Source organism: Dryobates pubescens, chromosome 6 (assembly GCF_014839835.1).
Source record: "Dryobates pubescens isolate bDryPub1 chromosome 6, bDryPub1.pri, whole genome shotgun sequence".
Taxonomy (NCBI): domain Eukaryota; kingdom Metazoa; phylum Chordata; class Aves; order Piciformes; family Picidae; genus Dryobates; species Dryobates pubescens.
Window position 1 is genome coordinate 31745899 of NC_071617.1, and position 19670 is coordinate 31765568.

At 39.0% G+C, this 19670-nt stretch overlaps 1 protein-coding gene across 1 annotated transcript in view; it reads right to left on the reverse strand.

Moving 5' to 3' along the window:
* The window catches only part of PCNX2 (pecanex 2), a 156805-nt gene that overhangs the window by 100992 nt on the left and 36143 nt on the right, over positions 1 to 19670 (reverse strand). The window contains exons 9-15 of the mRNA XM_054162261.1: positions 16381 to 16516; positions 13061 to 13203; positions 11626 to 11779; positions 11497 to 11529; positions 6750 to 6921; positions 1815 to 1925; positions 166 to 257 (exon numbers count right to left, since the gene is read on the reverse strand). Coding sequence (XP_054018236.1) covers positions 166 to 257; positions 1815 to 1925; positions 6750 to 6921; positions 11497 to 11529; positions 11626 to 11779; positions 13061 to 13203; positions 16381 to 16516 — 841 coding nt within the window. The remainder of the gene's footprint in view (positions 1 to 165; positions 258 to 1814; positions 1926 to 6749; positions 6922 to 11496; positions 11530 to 11625; positions 11780 to 13060; positions 13204 to 16380; positions 16517 to 19670) is intronic.

The window sequence follows — 19670 nt, forward strand, 5'->3', positions numbered from 1 at the left end:
CAAATTTCAATCTATTTCAGTGTTGCTAACATGCAGTAAACTACCTGAAGCTTATCTTGATAAAAAACAATGACAACATAGCACCAAGCAATGCTGGTCTCCCTAGATTATATTAATTCTCATCCTGAATTTTTAAATTTTTGGAGTATTATTTTTCTGGCTTACCTTCACTGCACTGAAGCAGAAAGCATATAGGACAATTAGAACCACAAAGCTTCGGGAAATGCTGTATAGTGCAGATACAAAGCCAGCAGCAGCTGAAATACAGACATTCCATTTTATTTTTTTCTTAAATGAGAATGCACTGTCAAAAGAAAAAACAAAACCCAACAACAAACAACCAAACAGCTCTTGCATCTGGAGAGGTTAAACAGATTAAAACTAGGTATCACAAAGCTGGTCATTGAGGGAACACCTTCACTGCCTCAAATGAGCTCACAAAACAGTTTATAGGAAAGACTGAAAGCCTGATAGATGTACTCCATGTTTTTTCTGTTCATCTGAGGTCCCATGCTGTTGCTTTTTGTACAGAACATTGTTTTGACAAAATATCAGTATGTCTCCTCATGTTGGAATGAAGTGATCTAAAAAGCTGGCAATTTTCTAGTCAAATTCCATGTGGAGCTTTGTTCCTTCCTTTTGCTCCTGAGATACAGGCTCTGACATCATCCAAAAGCATCCTCACTTGCTCTGTCAGTTATGATTTGTACCATACTAAGATCTATGAATGAATTTAAAGGGAGAGAGGATGTCATCTGATCTCTTGCTATAAGCTCCTCTGAGAGCTTCTTGAAGCAGTGTTGGAAACACTATCAGATAGAATTAGGAGTTCAGCAGTCTCAATAACAGAAACATAGGGACTACAAACCCGTGCTCTAGTTAGGGTTCAACATACATTGCAATCATCATTACTGAGAGAGTGAGCACTTTAACCAACATATTATTTCCTTCAGGTCTGCTATAGTATTTATGAGACCAAATGCAACAACTGTACTAGTTTCAGCCACCTGCCAAAGGCTATGTCTACAGAACAATACAGAAAACATGAATCGATGGAATGGTAAGTGCTGAGGATGTCATATCCATGATATACCTGTTTGAGACACTTTACTGCAGACTGTCTCTATCCTAGTCTCACGTATGTATGCTTGCTAGTGTTTGGAGTGCATTATGTGTACCCTTACAGTGCAGTTTTCTTTTAAGCTACATCCAAATGGAATCCAGTCTGCATACTCTGATATCATTCCACGATGCAAGATAACATGTGGTAAGGAGGAACATGGAGAAAGTTTCCTTGTGATCCAAACTAAGATGACAGTGTGGATACCTCCCAGTCTTCTCTGTTAATTAAGCTATAACGATAATCAACAACAAAAACCCCACTACGAACTAAAACAACCCCACACATCATCTTTCACAGGTCTTGTTTAATCTCAGACTGAAATAACACCAGAAAAAACACAAACCAACCAACCAACCCAAAAAAAACCCCAAACCAAAAACCACAAACAAGCAAACAAACCAAAAACCCATCAACCAAACCCCAAAACCCCACACACCCAGCATCTTGTGAATGTGCCTTTTCCATGGAATTAAAAAAAAATATTACTTTCTGAGAAAGAAAACAATAGGAATAAGATCTTTAAATTCAGCCACATTCTTCAGACTATAGCACAACTTGTATACAACTTTTTGAAAGAAAAAAGAAATCTAATTAAAGAGGTCTTATTTGTATTCACTGTTATATGAATACCATTAGCTGTTTGAGGTTTAACATGCGCTTTGGTTTTAGAACACCCAATTATGCTACTTACCAGAACCCCCAAACAGCAACATGTCTATTTGCTCCAAGAGATATATACAGAAGGTGTTGATCTGAGGGAAAAGGCCGAGAAGAGAAATTGCAGGAAAGCAATATAAAAACACTAAAAAAGTAAAAGAAAAAAGAGAAAAAGAAAAGAAAAAAAAGTTGTATCTTAGAACAGTCACACATCATAATATACGGAGAACAGAGAAATGTACACCAAGAAGTTGCCCCAGTAAGTTCTGAAGATAACTCAAATAAGCGTACTCTTCCCTTAGCAGTAACAACTACACTTACATATTCAATATATTCTATCTTATGTGTGAAAAACAAAAGCTCAGAGGTTAACTTTCAGCTTTATCTTGGATAAAAGTATCATCAGAAAAAAAACCAGCATTATGTAGCCTCTTCACTACTTTCTAGATACTTTCAAAGTTACATTTGTTTTATTCAAACTACAGAAATTTTGATTTTTCAGACTTCAGAAATTTCTCTTTGAATGTGAGATGGTTTAAGCACAGGTATAACAATTCAATATAAACCAAAAACCATTGTAATGACTCAGATCCCAAATATCTAGGCTATCAGTGTTCTGCCTCTGCCAGCAATCAACAGCAGGCACTTACAGCAGCATGTAAATACAGGAAAAACCTAGAGTGAAACTTCCCTAGAATATTTCCTTAGCTTCCAACAGGATAGACCTTGATCTCACAGTAAATAAAAGAACATCAGGAACAGTAAAATACCTCAAAGGTAGAATCTAGTCTGACACCTTTACAGTCTTTTAAACAGAAATGCTAATTTAAATGGCTGCCTTACAGTTGGAAAAAAGCAGGAGACATAATTCAGGTAGTTGTGCTGCTAGTTTCAAATTCTGTTCATTTCCTGCCACTCCTCCTTTCTATTTACTCAGTTCCACCCTAGGAAATGCTCATCACAGCTCTCTAACAAAGCATCTAAACACACATTTGACCTATGTATCCAATAATGTCAACTTTCAAAGGTACACGCAGAGTTTTAATCATATTCTTACTGCTTCACTGTACTAGCATTAGAATGTTCTGCATGGTGAAGGAGAGCAATGTGCGTCAGCCACTATTCCTCACAAACAAGGATGCATCTGTTGACATGCTGGGAGGACTGCATTTTTCCTCCTATTCATCCTCATAAAAAACAAATTGAACAAATTACTAGTATAACCTTCTCACCCTAGTCAAATCTTAAGGTAACAGCATGATTTGGGATCTTTATTGAATACTAATTTCACATTTTACTCTCCGTCCTCTTACTAATGCATCTTACACTAAAATAAAACACACCGAGTTTAATCTGACACTCTGTCTCTTTGTTGTATTATACATAGCTGCTATTTAACATTGCAAATCTTGCTGAGGAAGTTAAACACAGAAGAAAGTATTACATGCTCAAGTGCTGAACACAGACAAGGCTCACTTAAGTGTACTTTTGTTCACAATGCAGCCTTCATCATGACTGCCTAATGGCACAAATTGTACATACACAAGGAAACATGGTTTTCTCAATCTTTTACATGCAAATGCCATTATTAATTTCCTCTTCATTTCCTCTTCCACTCTTCTTTTTTATATTACACCAAGTTATGCCAAGCCAAGGAAGGACCACTCTTGAAGACAAAGGAATGACAAGAAACTGCCCAGCAGGCCACGTGAATTTGTCACAAAATTAACTATCTCAAAAACTCTCTGCTGAAACTCAAAACAAATCTTGTTCCTCAGGCAAAGGACTTGCCAAACAAGCAGAACTCCTCTTAGACTACTGACTACAGTCCAAATAACTGCCTTTGCTGTAGCAACCTCATAAGAAAGCTGAGTAAGAGCAGAGGAAGGAAGAACAGAGACTTTATTCTGTCAGTGCACCAAAAAAACCCAAAGGGGTGAATGCAAACAAAGAGGGAAAAGTTGGTAGACTACAGCAGTGTCATCACCTCACCCTCTCTCTCTTAATACCTTGGATAATCTTAACAACTTGACTAAGGTAGCATTGTTTATCTCATCCTGCAAAGCAGCATACCAGAATGGAAAACAAACGGTTGTCACTTACAATAGGATTAAATTTAGGAGCAGTAGCTTCCCTGTGGGAAGTAGACAATAAAAGCAACTGATTAATCAATTGGAATTACATGATGAATTTCAGAGAGGATTTGTTTAAGTATCACATATTTCCATAGAGAACACCACCCTTAAGAGCTGGACTACAAAGAGATGCTTATGTGAACTGCTGGTATTTAATATTGCAGTCTGAAGGTTCCCCTAAAGAAGTAGTTACCAGGTAAATGTGAGAGGGAAACACAGATTCTGAGTTTGGAAAGTCTGTCTTTTGAGAAACATAGAATGGAAACTCAGTACCAAAGTCACTGCAAACATTCTGGAAGTCAAGAATTTTTTATTATATTTAACTTGTCCATTTGCTGTGTAACTATGCATACTTTTCACAGGAAAAAAGTGCTGTTTTAGTAACAAATAGGTTTTTTGTTCTCTCCCCACCTCTGACCACAGCAGAGGACAAAATTCACAGAGCCTTTCTTACCCGGAGAGAAGCTTGGTCATTGCTAAAATTAGCAGGCTTTTTTTTTTCTTTTTTTGACTTACTCTCAAAATTTTGCCACCACTTTGATACTTATTCTCTTGAGATGTCTGCCAAATAATCTCACTAATCTAACACTTAAATATTTTTTAAATAGTTTCATCACAAAAACTATCATTGAGGTGGTTAACGACTTTTGTCACTAACTACACCTATGGCATCTCATGACTGAGGACTGAAGTTGGCTGTCTGTGCCCTTACTTCTACTGCATCTACCAGAAAGGTCAGCTGAAATAAGTAATTCAGAATGAAAAACACAGGTAGAATGAAGTAATGCCATGACCACCCAACTAATAGAAATCAACTGCAGAACCATCACCAATTTGAAGTATAACAGACTTGGATCCTAAACAGATTGCTTGCACACAAAAAACTACATTTCTTAAGTAATGAGATTACACATCTAAAAAATTTCTACATATTTCCTTTTATAACCTTGCTCCAAAACTTTTACCATACTATGCTATGCAGCACCCACACTAGTTCCCCAGTAAGTCCTTTCTATGATTTTCATCACTTTAGCTTCTTACTGTAATAAACACCTGAAACAGTGTAGTCAGAAATCCCTAGATTTCTCAACATATCAATTCCAAATACAATATACAGTAAAATATAAATTAAAAAGTCACCATACAAATGACAATCAAAATTACCTAGCAAAATGGCAAAAATGCAGAACAACAGAAATACTTAATTGGCATTCAGTAGCGTTAACTGCCCTCTTGATTTTATTGCCCCAAACAAATATTTCTATACCTTCAGTGCCTATGGGAATCTACATTCCAAGTGCAGCAAGATGCAGAAGGATGCCAGGCTGCCATGGCTCACAGAAGCAGTTGCACTGTGAACACTTAGAAGGATTCACTGCAGGCAGAATTTGGGACTCCCATACAGACAAAGCAAGAAATAGCCAAAGTATTGCACCAAACCACTTAACAAATTGCAAACTAAGAAAAGAGGACAAAGGGAAACAGCTCCTTCTTCTTCTCTCATTAAATTGATTCTCCCTGGGGAGATGTGCCTGTATTTCCTCTATTCTCCACCTGCTCCAGGCTGTTTCAAGAACCTGCTCTACCATCTCTTTTGAGGCTAGCCAAAATTAGCACGTTTATAGTCACACTTTGTTGTCTCATACTGGTTGCTATAGTTTTTCGTCTATCCCAAATGTCATTTAAGATTCTTGTTGAATTATTTATCAGCATTTTACTGTTCACCTTTAACAGGCAGAGAAAATAAGATGTAAGAAGCAACTTTAATGAGGCCAAAAAAACATAATGAAAGAAACTCATGAAAGTGAGATGCAGGTTTTTGTTATTCCCCTGTTTCTGGTGAGAAGGATTCAGAGTCAGTGAATCCACATAAAGAGCCAGAAGGCTTTCCTAAAAATAGTATGCCTTTCAGGCAGTAATATCCTGACTTAAATACAGCAAAAAGCAACTACAACAGCCACAGATAAACAAAGGCCTAAAAGGTCATGCACTCAATATAAAAAAGTTTTCTCTCTCTACATTAGGTCTTCCTAGCTCTAAATTCACAAACCAACAAGTTGCTTTTGCTACACTATGGCAGCTCTTGGGAAGTTTTCTCAACTTTTACAGTAACCTTTAACTTTTCTACTTCACGCCTAACTGTGTTGCACTACTTGAGCCTGGTTCAGCACTCGTACCTGTGACACAACTAGAGCAGCGTCACAGTTGCAGACCGCAAATGTGCAACAGCAAGAAGTGCCCTCACAATGTGGCATTTCCAGCTGTCACCACTCCTAATTAGTGACAAAGAATCATCAGTCCCATTTTGGGATGATAGCTGAATGTCCTCAGCCACCTCAGAAGATGATTCCAGAAGGAGACAGGTTGGAAGGGGTACTGCAGAGTGGCCTCTCCACGTGGACAGGAGATTAAACTAAAACCAGTTAAAAGCATGTTCTTCATGAGTGGAAGAATGTCTAAGGACTTGGCACACATTAGCTTGCAAGCAATAAATTTAAAACTGAGCTTATTCTGCAGTAACTGCTCTGCAGATACAAACCCTTACAAAGATTGACTGGATTTCACAGATAATGCCTTTTGCAAGTACTATCAGTCACTGTTAGTTTTCTATAGAGACTTTTCTATAAGCCTCATTAGGAACTCCTTTTACTTGAAGAAAGGCTGCCAGCTGCCCCCCTGCTTCCATCTCAAGTCATTCCAAATGTTTCCATCAGTTTGACTTCCGTAACAATGTGCCTTCATAACATGTGTTTGATTGCCAACATGGGAAAACGTAGACTTCCCTGGCTAATGCTTAATTCATTTTCATAGTCCTAGGAAAAATATTGACTCACCTATTACATGGTCTCTGGCTGACTGGAGAGATCTAGGTGAAAGGAGCTTCAAGCCATACATTGTATAAACTGGAGGATTTGTGTCTTTAGACCCAGCATCTAGCAGCAAAATAAGGCCACACAATATACAAAAATATACAGGTCTGCTGTAGGTTATGATTTTGTTGTGACCCTGGAGAGAAAAAAAAAAGAACAGAAAAGAGAGAAATGTTTGAATTTTGTATTCACCCTCCTACTGCATGCACTGCATTAAGTTGGAGAGAGCATCAGGAGTCAGACAAAATATTTTAATGACATACATAATAATTAATAATAGATATCTTACAAGGTATTTTGATATCTTTTCCAGAGACTTTCAAAAGGCACGAGCAGCACTTAAGACTAATTATAGCAATAATTTATGCTTTGTAAAATCTAACATTCTGGTCCTCTGAAAACACACTAATTGCAGAAGTCTTTTTCTGTGGAAAACAAGCCTCCTAGTATGTATGAACTTCTCTTTCAATAGAAAAAGATTTTTTTTCTCTATATTGCTCGTATTTTAATGAATGTCTGCTTAGATAGCTTGGCTTCCCCCCCACCCCACCCTATGAAGTATGACAAATAATTTTTAATGCATCTTAGGAAAAGTAAAAGAATAGTAGAGCACCTACTAGGTGCAGTGTGAGATACAGTAAAAGATCACTTCTTTTTTGAGTCTACTCACTGATATGAAAGAGCAGCAGTGCTGGGCTGCTGGCCAAGCTTGTATGTTAGCAGGGCCATTAACTGATCTGTGCTCTCTTTTGGGATCGGTCAGTTAATGTGGTGGCAGATTGCAGAGAATGAGCAGGCTTGTATCACACCCCACAACCATGGAATATGAATCAAGTCAGATTGACAAATCCTAGCTGTTTGATCAGTTTCAATTTTTCAAATGCCTTAAAAAAAAAAGGCATGTTCATGAAAAAAAAATATTCAAAGGAGAATTAAAAAGATAACAATCTGACTTTGGAAAAAGCAATGTAAAATATTACTTCCTGGCTGTTTATAAATTTCAGTTCATACATCTTAAATATAAGCCCTGCCTTAGGAAAACAGTAAACACTGCATCTAAACAATTGCTAAGTGATTTACACCCTGATGTATGCTCCAGGCCAAAGTCTTTCATCATGTTACATTCTTGGCTTATCTCTTGTATTACAGAACTCAGGTTTTATCTTTGCATGTTAACTTTTTGAAGGCATTTGGGTACTACTGAGTTGATAACTAGAAGTCCAGAGGTTTAACTGAATTCACCTTTCAGTTCCAAGCGGAACACTGACATAGTCAATTAGGTTTACAGTGAATATTTAACTCTTAGTTCTAAAGTAGTTCACAGTGTGTTGAGTGAAGAACTGGCTAGAGGGCAGAGCTCAAAGGGTTATAGTGAATGGGGCTACATATGGCTGGCAACTGGTCACCAGCCATGTTCCTCAGGGTTCAGTTCTAGGGCCAGTTCTGTTCTATGTGTTTATCACCAATGCAGAGGCTTTCCAGTGGGATCTAGATAGGCTGGAACACTGATTAATGGGATGAAATGTAACAAGTCAAAATGCTGGATTCTCCCCCTAGGACAGAGTAATGCCATGCACAAATATAATCTGGGAGAGAAATGACTGGCGAGCAGCCTATAGAGAGAGACCTAGCAGTGCTGGTCGACAGTAGGCTCATGTGTCAGCATTGTGCCCTGGCAGCCAAGAGGATAAGCTGCACCCTAAGGTACATCAAACACAGCACAAACAGGCTATATTCAGTGCTGGTGTGGCCTCACTTGAGTGCTGTGTGCAGTTCTGAGCCCCACAATTAAGAAGAATGCAAAGGTCCTTGAATGCCTTCAGAGGTAGGCCACAAATGTGATTTCAGATCTGGAAGGAATGTTCTATGAGGAGCAGCTAGGGACTTTGGGCATGTCCAGTTTGGAAAGGAGGAGACCGAAGGACTACTTCATTGCTCTCTACAGCTTCCTGAAAAGAAGTGGAGAGGGAGATACTGAGCTCTGTAGGATCACAGAAGGATAGTGGTCTGAAGGGACCTCTAAAGATCACCTAGACCAAACTGCCTGCGAGAACAGGATCATCTATTGTAAATCACACAGGAACACATCCCAACAGGTTTTGAATGCCTGCAGAGACAGAGGCTCCACAACCTCTCTGGGCAGCCTGTTCCAGTGCTCTGTTACTCTCAAAGTGAAGAATTTTTTCCTTAGCACAGTGACAGTATACAGAAAATATAATGTTCAACTCAGAGAGCCTAGTTGTCACATCATGTTATGGGAGGTAAGAAAAAATCTCACCTCCAATAGAATTTTACCAGAATACCACGTGTTTTAGGGTTAAGTCAGGCAGCTCTTCCTCAGCACCAGGAATTTAATACACTGGCACTCAGAAACAGTTTAGAACAAAAGATTATGCACCCCTAGGCAGTTTTCAGCATTGACTGGATATTCTAAAGCAGTCCTTCCAAATGGTATAAATTAGAGATGACAAAAATCACATCAAATAATAACAAAGCCTGCATGTGAGACAGGAAGAAGTTTGGAACCTCCTTGGCAGGCAGGATTCACTAGCAGCTATCGTGGGTCCAAGAACAGAAATTTATTCAGTGTGTAAATCTGCAGTTCACAATGGCTTGTTTCACACTGAAAAGTCCCATCTGCATGTACCATTCATAGGCATGGTACTGATCATTCTTTAATCCTTCTGCTGTTCTGCATCCTTACATTAAGAGATGTTACTCTCTTTAATTTTAATACAGTCACATGAATTATGAAACAGTACTTGGAGTATCTTTTCTCCCCTTCTTGTTGCCTTGTTTTTGTGATGCCAAGTAAGCCTTTACAAATATTTATTGTATTAAAAAGATACCATGTAGAAATACCTAATTCTCTATTTTAACCTGATCTACAATGCCTCCTCCACCTTTAAAATCCTCTGTAGAAAAACTCTAAAAGTTTTACTTCTACTTGAGTTCATACAGTGCACCAAAAACTTTGCAAGATAACATCCCTGAAAACATTTCAGGAAAGCACAGGGAAGATGGGAATAAACCTATTGTTACTTTGCTACACTGCTGCATGTCTTATAAAACACAATATGGTGAAGAACACTTGTAACAGTGTTGTGAGAGTCTGAAATGCAAACCTAGATTCTGCACACACACACACAAAATCTTTTGTGTAAACTTCATTAGCTACTTTAATACTATAAAAATGTATGGGCTATATATGTTTATTATGAAGTTTTGATTCAACTGCTTGCCACCCACTTTAAACAAATGCATATACTACTAATGTCCGAGTAAGTGCAAGCGTTTTAGTAGAACTGACAAATAGTATCATAGTATCAGTCAGGGTTGGAAGGGACCACAAGGATCATCTAGTTCCAACCCCCTGCCATGGGCAGGGACACTCCACGCTAGATCAGGCTGGCCAGAGCCTCATCCAGCCTGGTCTTAAACTCCTCCAGGGACGGCGCCCCAACCACCTCCCTGGACAACCCATTCCAGGGCTTCACCACTCTCATGGTGAAGAACTTCCTCCTCAATTCCAGCCTGTTCTAGTTCACAAAATACTGAGCTTTTCACTCAGGTAAGAATATTTCTTTAGTGTATTGAAAATATTACCCTACAATGTGTAAGGTGCTGTTTATTGGCCTTGCCTGCTCTTTATGCAGACAGGTATTTCCTGTGAATGCTTTATAACCAACAATACCATAAGTTTGCCTCATAATAACTGCCACGGAAAGGAAAGTAAGAATCTTTTGAAATCCATCTCAGTGGAATGTGTAGCATACGCTTGTATATAACCTCATCTTCAAACGCAGCCTGTATTTCCAGCCCCTAAACTGACAAAAATAATTGTTCCTTGCCAAAGGGAAGTGATCCACCAGATCTGTAGTTTTCAGTGTGTGTTTTCTGAACCCTGAAGGAAGAGAGGAGATCTTCAAAACATTCAAAGAGCTAAATAAGAAAAAATAGCAACTATGCAGCCAGTGTGAAAACAAGCAAAGGATCTTGTAATCATTGAAATGTCTTTCAAGATCTGCAAGTCAAAAATGCTGTAACAGGGGGAGGGGTCAGGTTGCAGCTGTAGGATGATGCTTCTAAACCAAGATAGACTTGAGTTCTTTGCAAGGTGCTTGTCACTATTAGTTGTCCCAGATACACTCAACAGGCAAATAAAAAACCAGCAAAGATCCTTATAGCCTGCATTTACCTATAGGTGTGGCCATTTCTTGTGCACAGCAGCATAGAAATTGTGACCATATTATAATGAAGAGAAAACACATGTCATTTGAAGAGCTAATAATACTGTTGAGAAATACTGAGAAATAAATCTACAATATCGGAGTTAAGAAAACAAAACACAAACCAAAATTAAAGACCCAACCAATAACTATTGTGCTAATCTGCAACTTCGGCTGTTTTCAGTCAGTGTTTCTAAAGGAAAGCAAAATGAAGCTTCTCCGATGTCACAGGACTGAATTTCAAACTCGTCCAGATACATTTGGTTTCACTGTGTATCTTTGCTTAGAAAAAGCATTAATTCTAATAGCAGTGATAAATTCAAACTGTTTAAAATTCAATATAATACAGAGTCTCAAAATCAGACATCATCTTGCTCATTTTCATACATGACCTATAACAAACATAGGTGTCAGTACAGCCAGTTTCACAGTACACAAACGATAATAAAGGAGAAAGACTTGTTCTACCAGCCGAGACTTACATGTATTGGTGAAGCAGGATCAGGCTGAACACTCTAAAAACAAAACAAACAAAAAAGGTTTGCTTACAGGATTTTGCCTTGTAGAATTCAGAAGATAATTCAGCAATTGGCTATGCACTTGCATCCTACCTTTAGGAGAGAGTACTGGCAACTAGCCATCACAAGACAGAACAACAGAACCCAAATGTCTTTACAGAAGCCTTGATTCAGAGTCAGGAATCCAAGAAGTGAAACGAGAACTACTAGAAGGACAGCAAATACATTCTCCTTTATATCTTCTGTCCTATGTGAATAGAAGTTTTAAGAGAAGTGCAAATATTTATATATTCATTAGAGCAAGGCAGGTCCATTTGCAGCTGGTATGAACTGTTGGCGGGGGAGCTATCATAATTTAGAGAATCTGAGGGTGTGCTCCCAAAACCACATTTCCATGTTCCATGGTATTTTACCCCATACTGAAGACCTTAGCCACTATGATAGCTAAAATGTATAGAAAAAAAGGCATACGCATTGAAATCCAGCACCCTCCAATCTCACTTCCAAAACAGAATTACATATTACAGCTGATTTCAGTGTAGGCATACACATGTTTATTAAAAACAAAACAAAGCAACCAACCACATAAAAAACCAACACTCAAGCATTTTTAAATGAAGAAACAAGGCATGCATTTAATGAAAAAAATATGTCTTACAGCAAAGAACTAGATGAAAGAGCAAATTTGTCATCTGGTGTTTTATCTATACTATTAGAACATGGCAGCTGAGATAAAAAATAACATCAATATTCAGGCTGAACAAAAGACTTTATCAGCAGACGCTTTCCATGCAACTGAAAGTCAGAAATAAGACACCACAGATGAGTATCTGGTCTGGACCTAAGTTCTCTGGCTATATCGTTTGATACTGCAGCATGTAAAACTGTCATCTGAACCTTCTGCTGTGGAGTCTAACATATATGGCAGAGCACCCACCCAGAAGCAGAGGCAGGAGAGCCAGCAGGCATTAAGTACATAGGCTAATATGTTTGAAGGCACCAGAAGTTCAGCAGATTACCACATGAGGTCTAACAGCAAAAGGTATTGTCCTGGAGGGACTCAAGAAGGAGAGACGCTAAGACAAAGCATTTCTCTAAACAAGTAAACCTGCGGGAGCAGCTGAGGAATATCTGCTTCAGTATCACTCTCTCTCTATATTTTTTTTTCAAGATTGGAATACTTGGTTTACAATACCTTGGGAACTTTTCACTTCCATCTTTTTACAGAGAAACTTGATTTTCTCATCAGAATGGATCCAACAGCTGAGAGTTAAAGACTATTCTATAGGCCTGGTGGCTCAGTGTGTCTGCTTAAAGACAAAGGACAGCCAAAACCAGCAAAACCAACTCTGAAGAAAAGTATTTTCTTCAAATTACAGTAAACAAGTATCTATCTAACTCAACTGGAATAAGACACTAATATAATGCTCACTTTTTTCTTATCTAGTGGTCTGCATTGCTTTATGGACACGTGGAACCACCTACTGTGACTCTACATACTGCGGCATAAAAACCCCCAAAACCTTACCTGTCCAACAATGCCAACAAGGTAAGACGATCATACCAGACTTTAATCCATTTACCAGGGAATATAATAAATCTGTAAAACTGCCTGTTCAGTTTTCGTTGTGCTGAAGAACATGAAGAGTTCTCAGGACCATGGCTGGGTTGCTTTAAAAACAAAAATAAAAATCAGAAATACACAAATCTCTCTCACAAGAACGTGTGGTTGCCAGCAAATCAGGTGTCTAAAGGGGCAAATTTACATGAAGTTTCGGATTTACACTTTTTTTTCTCCTAAAAGGGATAATGGGAGCATTTTTTTTTTTTTCCTTCATTTTAAATTAGAGACAAGAATATCACAGCAGGTTAATTATCACAGGGCAGAAGCTGTATTAACTGTGGAACTCAACAGTGATATATGTTTTAAATTTAGTGTTTAATTCCCAATCCACTGCTTGGCTGAAGTGTTTGTTTGAAATTTTTTTGGACAATTCTCCCATGTGTCAGGCTAAACACAGCACAACACAAAACCACACATGACAGGACAACTCCTTGGTTTTAATTTAAAAAATCTGGTAGGCTTTAAGGCCTAGAGGTATGACATCAACTCTCCTTCAAGCATATAGCTTTGTTTGTCTTTCCTGAGGTGCTTCCAATGCCACACCAGATATGCATCCTCAAGAATAGCAAGAGAAGGAAAAAAAAAAAAAAAACACATAAAAATTGCAAACAAGCACAAACAGCATAAATATCACTAGTTTAAAAGCCTCTAACATTACCATCACACTCATAAATCTATCCTTTTGAGTATTGCTTTCATCAGACCCCAAGGCCTTTATGGGTCCGTTTGAACTAGAGCATTTCAGATTCCCTACTACTCTACAACCTGTGCTCCTTCACCAACACTTGTGGAAACCAACAGACTATCATCCAAGCCTGCAAAGCTAGACAATAGAACTAGAACAAAAAACCTCTGCAGAGAGGTGATTTCTTTCCAAGGTACACCAATAAATTATTTTTAGGGAGGGGGTCAAAATCACTTCTTTTTCTTTCAAGAAACAAGACAATTTCTAATCACTGTAAAGTCCAGTGGCTTTCAACCTCCTTCTACATCCTCTATTGTTAAATATAATTAATTAGACAATAAATACATATGTTATGGAATTCTAGGCAATATCTACATGCAAATTATTCATGTCAGATTAACTTTTCTAACCTGAGAAGGAGATCTGTGTGAAGTAATTGATAACATTCTTGAACTCTAACTGTTAGCAATACACAGGTTTTTAAATGACCTGTCCACCTGCACAAATAAATTGTTAGGTTTTCTCTCTGGTTAATTTCTAATCATTGGTACCCAGGAAAAGGAATTTTACACATAAGTTATATGTGACATTGTATTATGGTGTGTTAGCTGTGAGCCAACTCCTTGACATCCTCAGTTTGCTGGCAAACAGGAGGTTAAACAGGCTAGCTTAAGCTTTGGGAGAAAAAATAAATAAATCAAGTTTATGTATTTATCTCATGTCTACAATTGACTAAAAGTGTGCATCCACACAGTGCAGCATAGCTCAGCCATCATCAGCACAAGACAGTAACTCAATTGTGTTTGAGCATTTAGACATGTAAGGGATGCTGGGCTGGATTGCATTCTTTCATTTATTAACAATTTCAAGCAATTTAGAAGCTGTGAGACCCACTGCAATCCTTTCAGCAAGCTGATTTTAAAATATAAAAATTGTTTAGGTACCTCAAATTTTAACATTTCTATCATCACTTAAAAAACTCAAATACAGAACTGGGGCAATTTTAAAGAAAAAAATCTATCTTAAAATATTACAGTTGCTAATACTGGTACAGCTTCTCCTGGGTCCTATTTCCAGACAAAGTAATGTGAAATACAATCAACTTAAATCATCAACTTCATTCACCTAATCTAGATTGCCCACTACAAACAAGTAATAAAAATAAATAAATAAAATAAAGGGAGGCAAAGAATCCATTAAAATCACTTGAGGATCTAGTTGTTTGGCACTCAGAACAGCTTAATTTGTATTTAAGTGAGTACTTAAGTGAACGTTTTTGGCTCCTGAGGAACTGCAATGTTTGGATGAAGTCCATTACATGAGGGTTGCAATACTTGGGCTTTAGTCAGATTCTGGAGCTGCACTTGGAAAACTCTCTGGGTAGCCCAGAGCAAGTCACTAAGTCTAATTGTGCCTCCCATCAAAAAGGTCTCATAAAAATTCTCTTCATAAATTTATATGGTGTCAGAGACATCTTGAAATCTTAGCTTCATTGAAATCAATGACAAAACTTTTCCTGACTTACATAGGCTCAGGATTTTGTGTTTTTTAATGAAAAGAAAAACAAATAAATAAATAATCAGAAACCAGGAAGTCCTGAAATTACTGACTGGCCTGGTTACAAACTTGAGAAATGGTGTCTTAATTCTTATTGGTGCAGTTTTCCCAGAAGAGAAAAGAGGGAGAGAGGGAAAAGAATAAAGATAATTGTTTTCTGGTTTACAGGCAGTTTCCAAGATTACAAATATCTGGAAAACAACTGATGCAAGTCTCTGTCCCAATCTGAAATTTACAATTCAGGACAATTTTCTTTCTTTCTTTCTTTCTTTCTTTTTTTTTTTTTTTTTAAATTTAAAATAGTTCCATTAAAGAAGTTGCTTTTAGCTATAAGTTTCTGTACAACACCTAAGCTGAAAGATAATGAACTGGCATTTTCAGGTTATTCATAAATATCAAGCTAGAATTTACCATGGAAGAAAAGAGAAGGTTGAAGCTATCATAAAAGAAATTGTAAAATCAGATTACAGCCTTAAGTCATTGATCACAGACCCCAAACACTGTGAGGTTCAAACATATCCATACAAACTGAATTTCAAGCACCTTTTTCTTTTACCAGATGCATTGAAGAGGTTGCTTTGACATCTCATAACAGACATCCAGAAGTCTGGTTGCCCAATTCAGGAAAGTGAAAACAGACATGAGGTTTTAGAACTGTAACAAATCTGAAACAAAGCCTCCATACTATTAAAATGTAGTGGTGTGTCTAAAACGTTAACAGCTGTATCTGCTTTCTTTCAAATAAGACAGAAGATCAACTTTTTAGGTGAGGAGGTATATGTATACTTCCCTAGGACACAACTCAATGTCAGTAGAAAGCAGTTTAATTGCAGCTATAAACAGAAAATACATCTTCTCCCACATGAGCAATACCAGACAAAGTATTATAGAAAGTCAACAAAACCATGGGAGGAATGAGCCTGCAGCATTTGTTTCTAAAGCAGCTTATCAAAATGCTAGAAACTGAGACATTGAAATGTACCCGTGGGCTTTCTGAAAGGGTCCTCCGTGCCACCATCAGTAGGAGCTGCTGCTGAAGTGCACTTGCAGCTTGATCCCCAGAAGATGGCTCTTGGCTCTCTGAAGTGGTAGTACTAGAAGAGCTGAACTGTATTTCACTGTGTACAGAGGGAAGAAAGCAAACAGGCTGTTTTAAGGAGCAGTATTTTCCTAGTATTATGGAAACATTACATAAGGAAGCCTGAAATTACATTACTGCTTGGCTCACAGGGCATGGAGCCTTCCATCTCCCTATCCAATATCTAGCCCAGGCCCACAAAGCAGCTCATGCGCAAATTTAGATCACAGTCTACTACATCCACCTCAGATAAAGAGGTATTTGTGTATCATGATTTTTCTCATCCTGACATGAGCATCTACAATGAATCATGCTTCAGAAGTGTCCTTTTCTGTCCACTGACAACAATTCAGGTTAAGAGCTGTATATCTACAGAGGAATATGGCAGGGTAGCTACCACAGAGATCCTGGATTAGTTTTCAAACAAGCTCACTCAGATACCAAGCTAGTCTGGTCTCACCTCCACTGCATTCAGTGAATACTAATTTACCCTACTGAGAATTCAGGCCACAAGAATTTCCTTCTGTCCCAGTGAGAAGACAACACATGAGCTAATTCACATAATGCTAGCTCAGTTATTTCCCATACTGTGCATAAACTCACCCTGGGAGGGTCCTAAGGAAGATGCTTTTGCTTCCCTACCCTGATCCTCATCTACTGCTGTGACACAGCACTTGGAACAGTTTACTTGAGGAAATCTGCACTTACAGCAGCAGTACCGGTTGGGTTGCAGAAAAAGTGTGCTATCATGACATGACTGACTGGGTCTCAGCAAGAGCTATATTGAAATAATTGTTACCTGGGGAAAGGAACTATTTTGGATTCTTCTTGCTTAATCTCTACTAAATGGGGTTTATACAATAGATACCCTGATCTGCTCATAACCCTGATGCCTGCCTTGGGTTCTTACTACTCTCATTTATGCATGAGGTAAAAGCACCTCAGTTCAGGCAGTCAATAGCTATTCTATCTTCCATAAATGAAAGATAACCAGGAAGAAACTATAGCAGTCTTCCCACAGTCAGCCAAGAAGCTTGTGGCAAGGCAAATAATAAAACTCATTGGTTTTAGTTCACTCAATTCTCCTTGCATTTGGGTGCCAATTCCCAAAGTCTGTCACATAACCCCTGTTAAGCTGAACAAAAGGGGCTTTAAAATTATGGCTGTGCTGCAATCACTAGCTGGTAACTTAAGTTGGAGTGGCCAGGTCTGTGCTGGGATAAGCTTCAGTGTCTGGATTATTTAAAAGCAGGGCTGGAGTCACACTAACAGCTTGAAATGCACACACCCTCACCTGCCCCTCAGGACTCACTAGCTCTACCTGGACCAACAAGAACATCAGCAGCCTTGAGATGTCTCCAGAGCAGTCATCCTGCCAGGTAGCTTAGTTTTTAAAAAGCCTTGATTGCTTTCAGGCTTGGATCCCAGATCTGATATTCACCATGTGCCACTCCGGCAGAGCTATTTGTTGAGTAGAAATAAGAGCACCCCATGTTCCTGACCTAATGGCTTCCCTTGTGCTTCCAGCTCCTCCTGCTACAAGCAAAAAGGTGATCTGCTCCAGCCAAGACTATTGCCATGTTCACCCTTGAGCAGTACAAGGAAATGAGGGCTTGGTTCAACAGAACGTACTTGATGTTCCAGCCACAAGGCAATACTCCATTAGAAAGCATCTCCTTTGTGGTTCATTTAGCACCTTGTCAGCAGTCAATCACAAAAGAGTACAGAAAAGATGGAAAAAGATCCAAGAACACAAATCTCAATCAAAAGATGCAGGCAGGCAAGGAAGAAAGGCCGGAAGGCATCTTAAGTGCCATTACACAGCATGGGGAGGGAAACAGGTGATTAGACCCAGTCAGCACAGGTTCATGAAGGTCCTGCTTGATGAACCTGATCTCTTTCTATGACAAGGTGACCTCCTTAGTGGATAAGGGAAAGGCTCTGGATGCTTTTATCTGGACTTTAATAAAGCACTTGACATTGTCTCCCACAGTATCCTCTTGAAGAAAGTGGCTGTTCATGGATTGGATGAGTGGAAGCTTTGATGAGCAAAAAACTGGCTGCATGGTCAGGCCCAAAAAGTGGTGGTGAACAGAGTTAAATCCAGTTGGAAGCCAGTCACTCAGTTTGGGGGCCAGTTCTCTTTACTATCTTTATCAATGATCTGGATGAGGGGATTTAGTGCACCCCCAGTAAGTCTGCAGATGACACTAAGCTGGGAGGGAGTGCTGATCTGCTTGAGTGTAGGAAGGCTCTACAGAAAGACCGGGACACGGTGGGTCAAACCCAAGGTCAATGCTGTGAGTTTTAACAAGTCCAAGTGCCAGGTCCTGCACTTGGGTCACAACAACCCCATGCAATGCTACAGGCTTGGGACAGAGTGGCTAGAAAGCTGCCCAGCAGAAAAAGCCTTGGGGGTGTTAATCAACCATCAGCTGAACATAGGCCAACAGTGTCCACAGGTAGCCAAGAAGGCCAACAGCACCATGGCTTGGATCAGCAATAGTGTGAACAGCACAACCAGAGAAATGATTGTGCCCCTGTACTTTGAATTACTGAGGTCACACTTGAATACTGGGTTCAATTTTGGACCACTCACTACAAGACAGACCTTGAGGTGCTGGAGCATGTCCAGAAAAGGGCAACAAAGCTGGTGAAGGGTCTGAAGAACAAGTCTTATGAGGAGTGGCTAAGAGAACTGGGGTTACATAGTCTGGAGAAAAGGAGGCAGAAGGGAGACCTTATCCCTCTTAATAAGTCCCTGAAAGGAGATTGTAGTGAGGTGGGTGTTGGTGTCTTTTCCCTAACATCAAGTGATAGGACAAGAGGAAATAGCCTCAAGTTGCACCTTGGGAGGTTTAGGTTAGATATTTGAAGAAAGGCCTTCACTGAAAGGGTTCTGAAATACTGGAAGGTTTTCCCCCTCCCACCCCAGGGAGGTGGTTGAATCACAATCTCTGGAGTTGCTTATAAGATACACAGATGTGGTGCTAAGGAACATGGTTTAGCACCAGACTTGGTAGTCAGACACTGGTCAAACTCAATTATCTTAAAGCTCCTTTACAACTGAAACAATTCTATGATAGTATAAAGTCCAGAGGAATACATCCCAGGAGGAATATTGCCACAGATAAGGACTACAGAGGTCAGCTATGCCTTTTGCATATTGTGAAGTGCCCTACTCAAGGGTGACC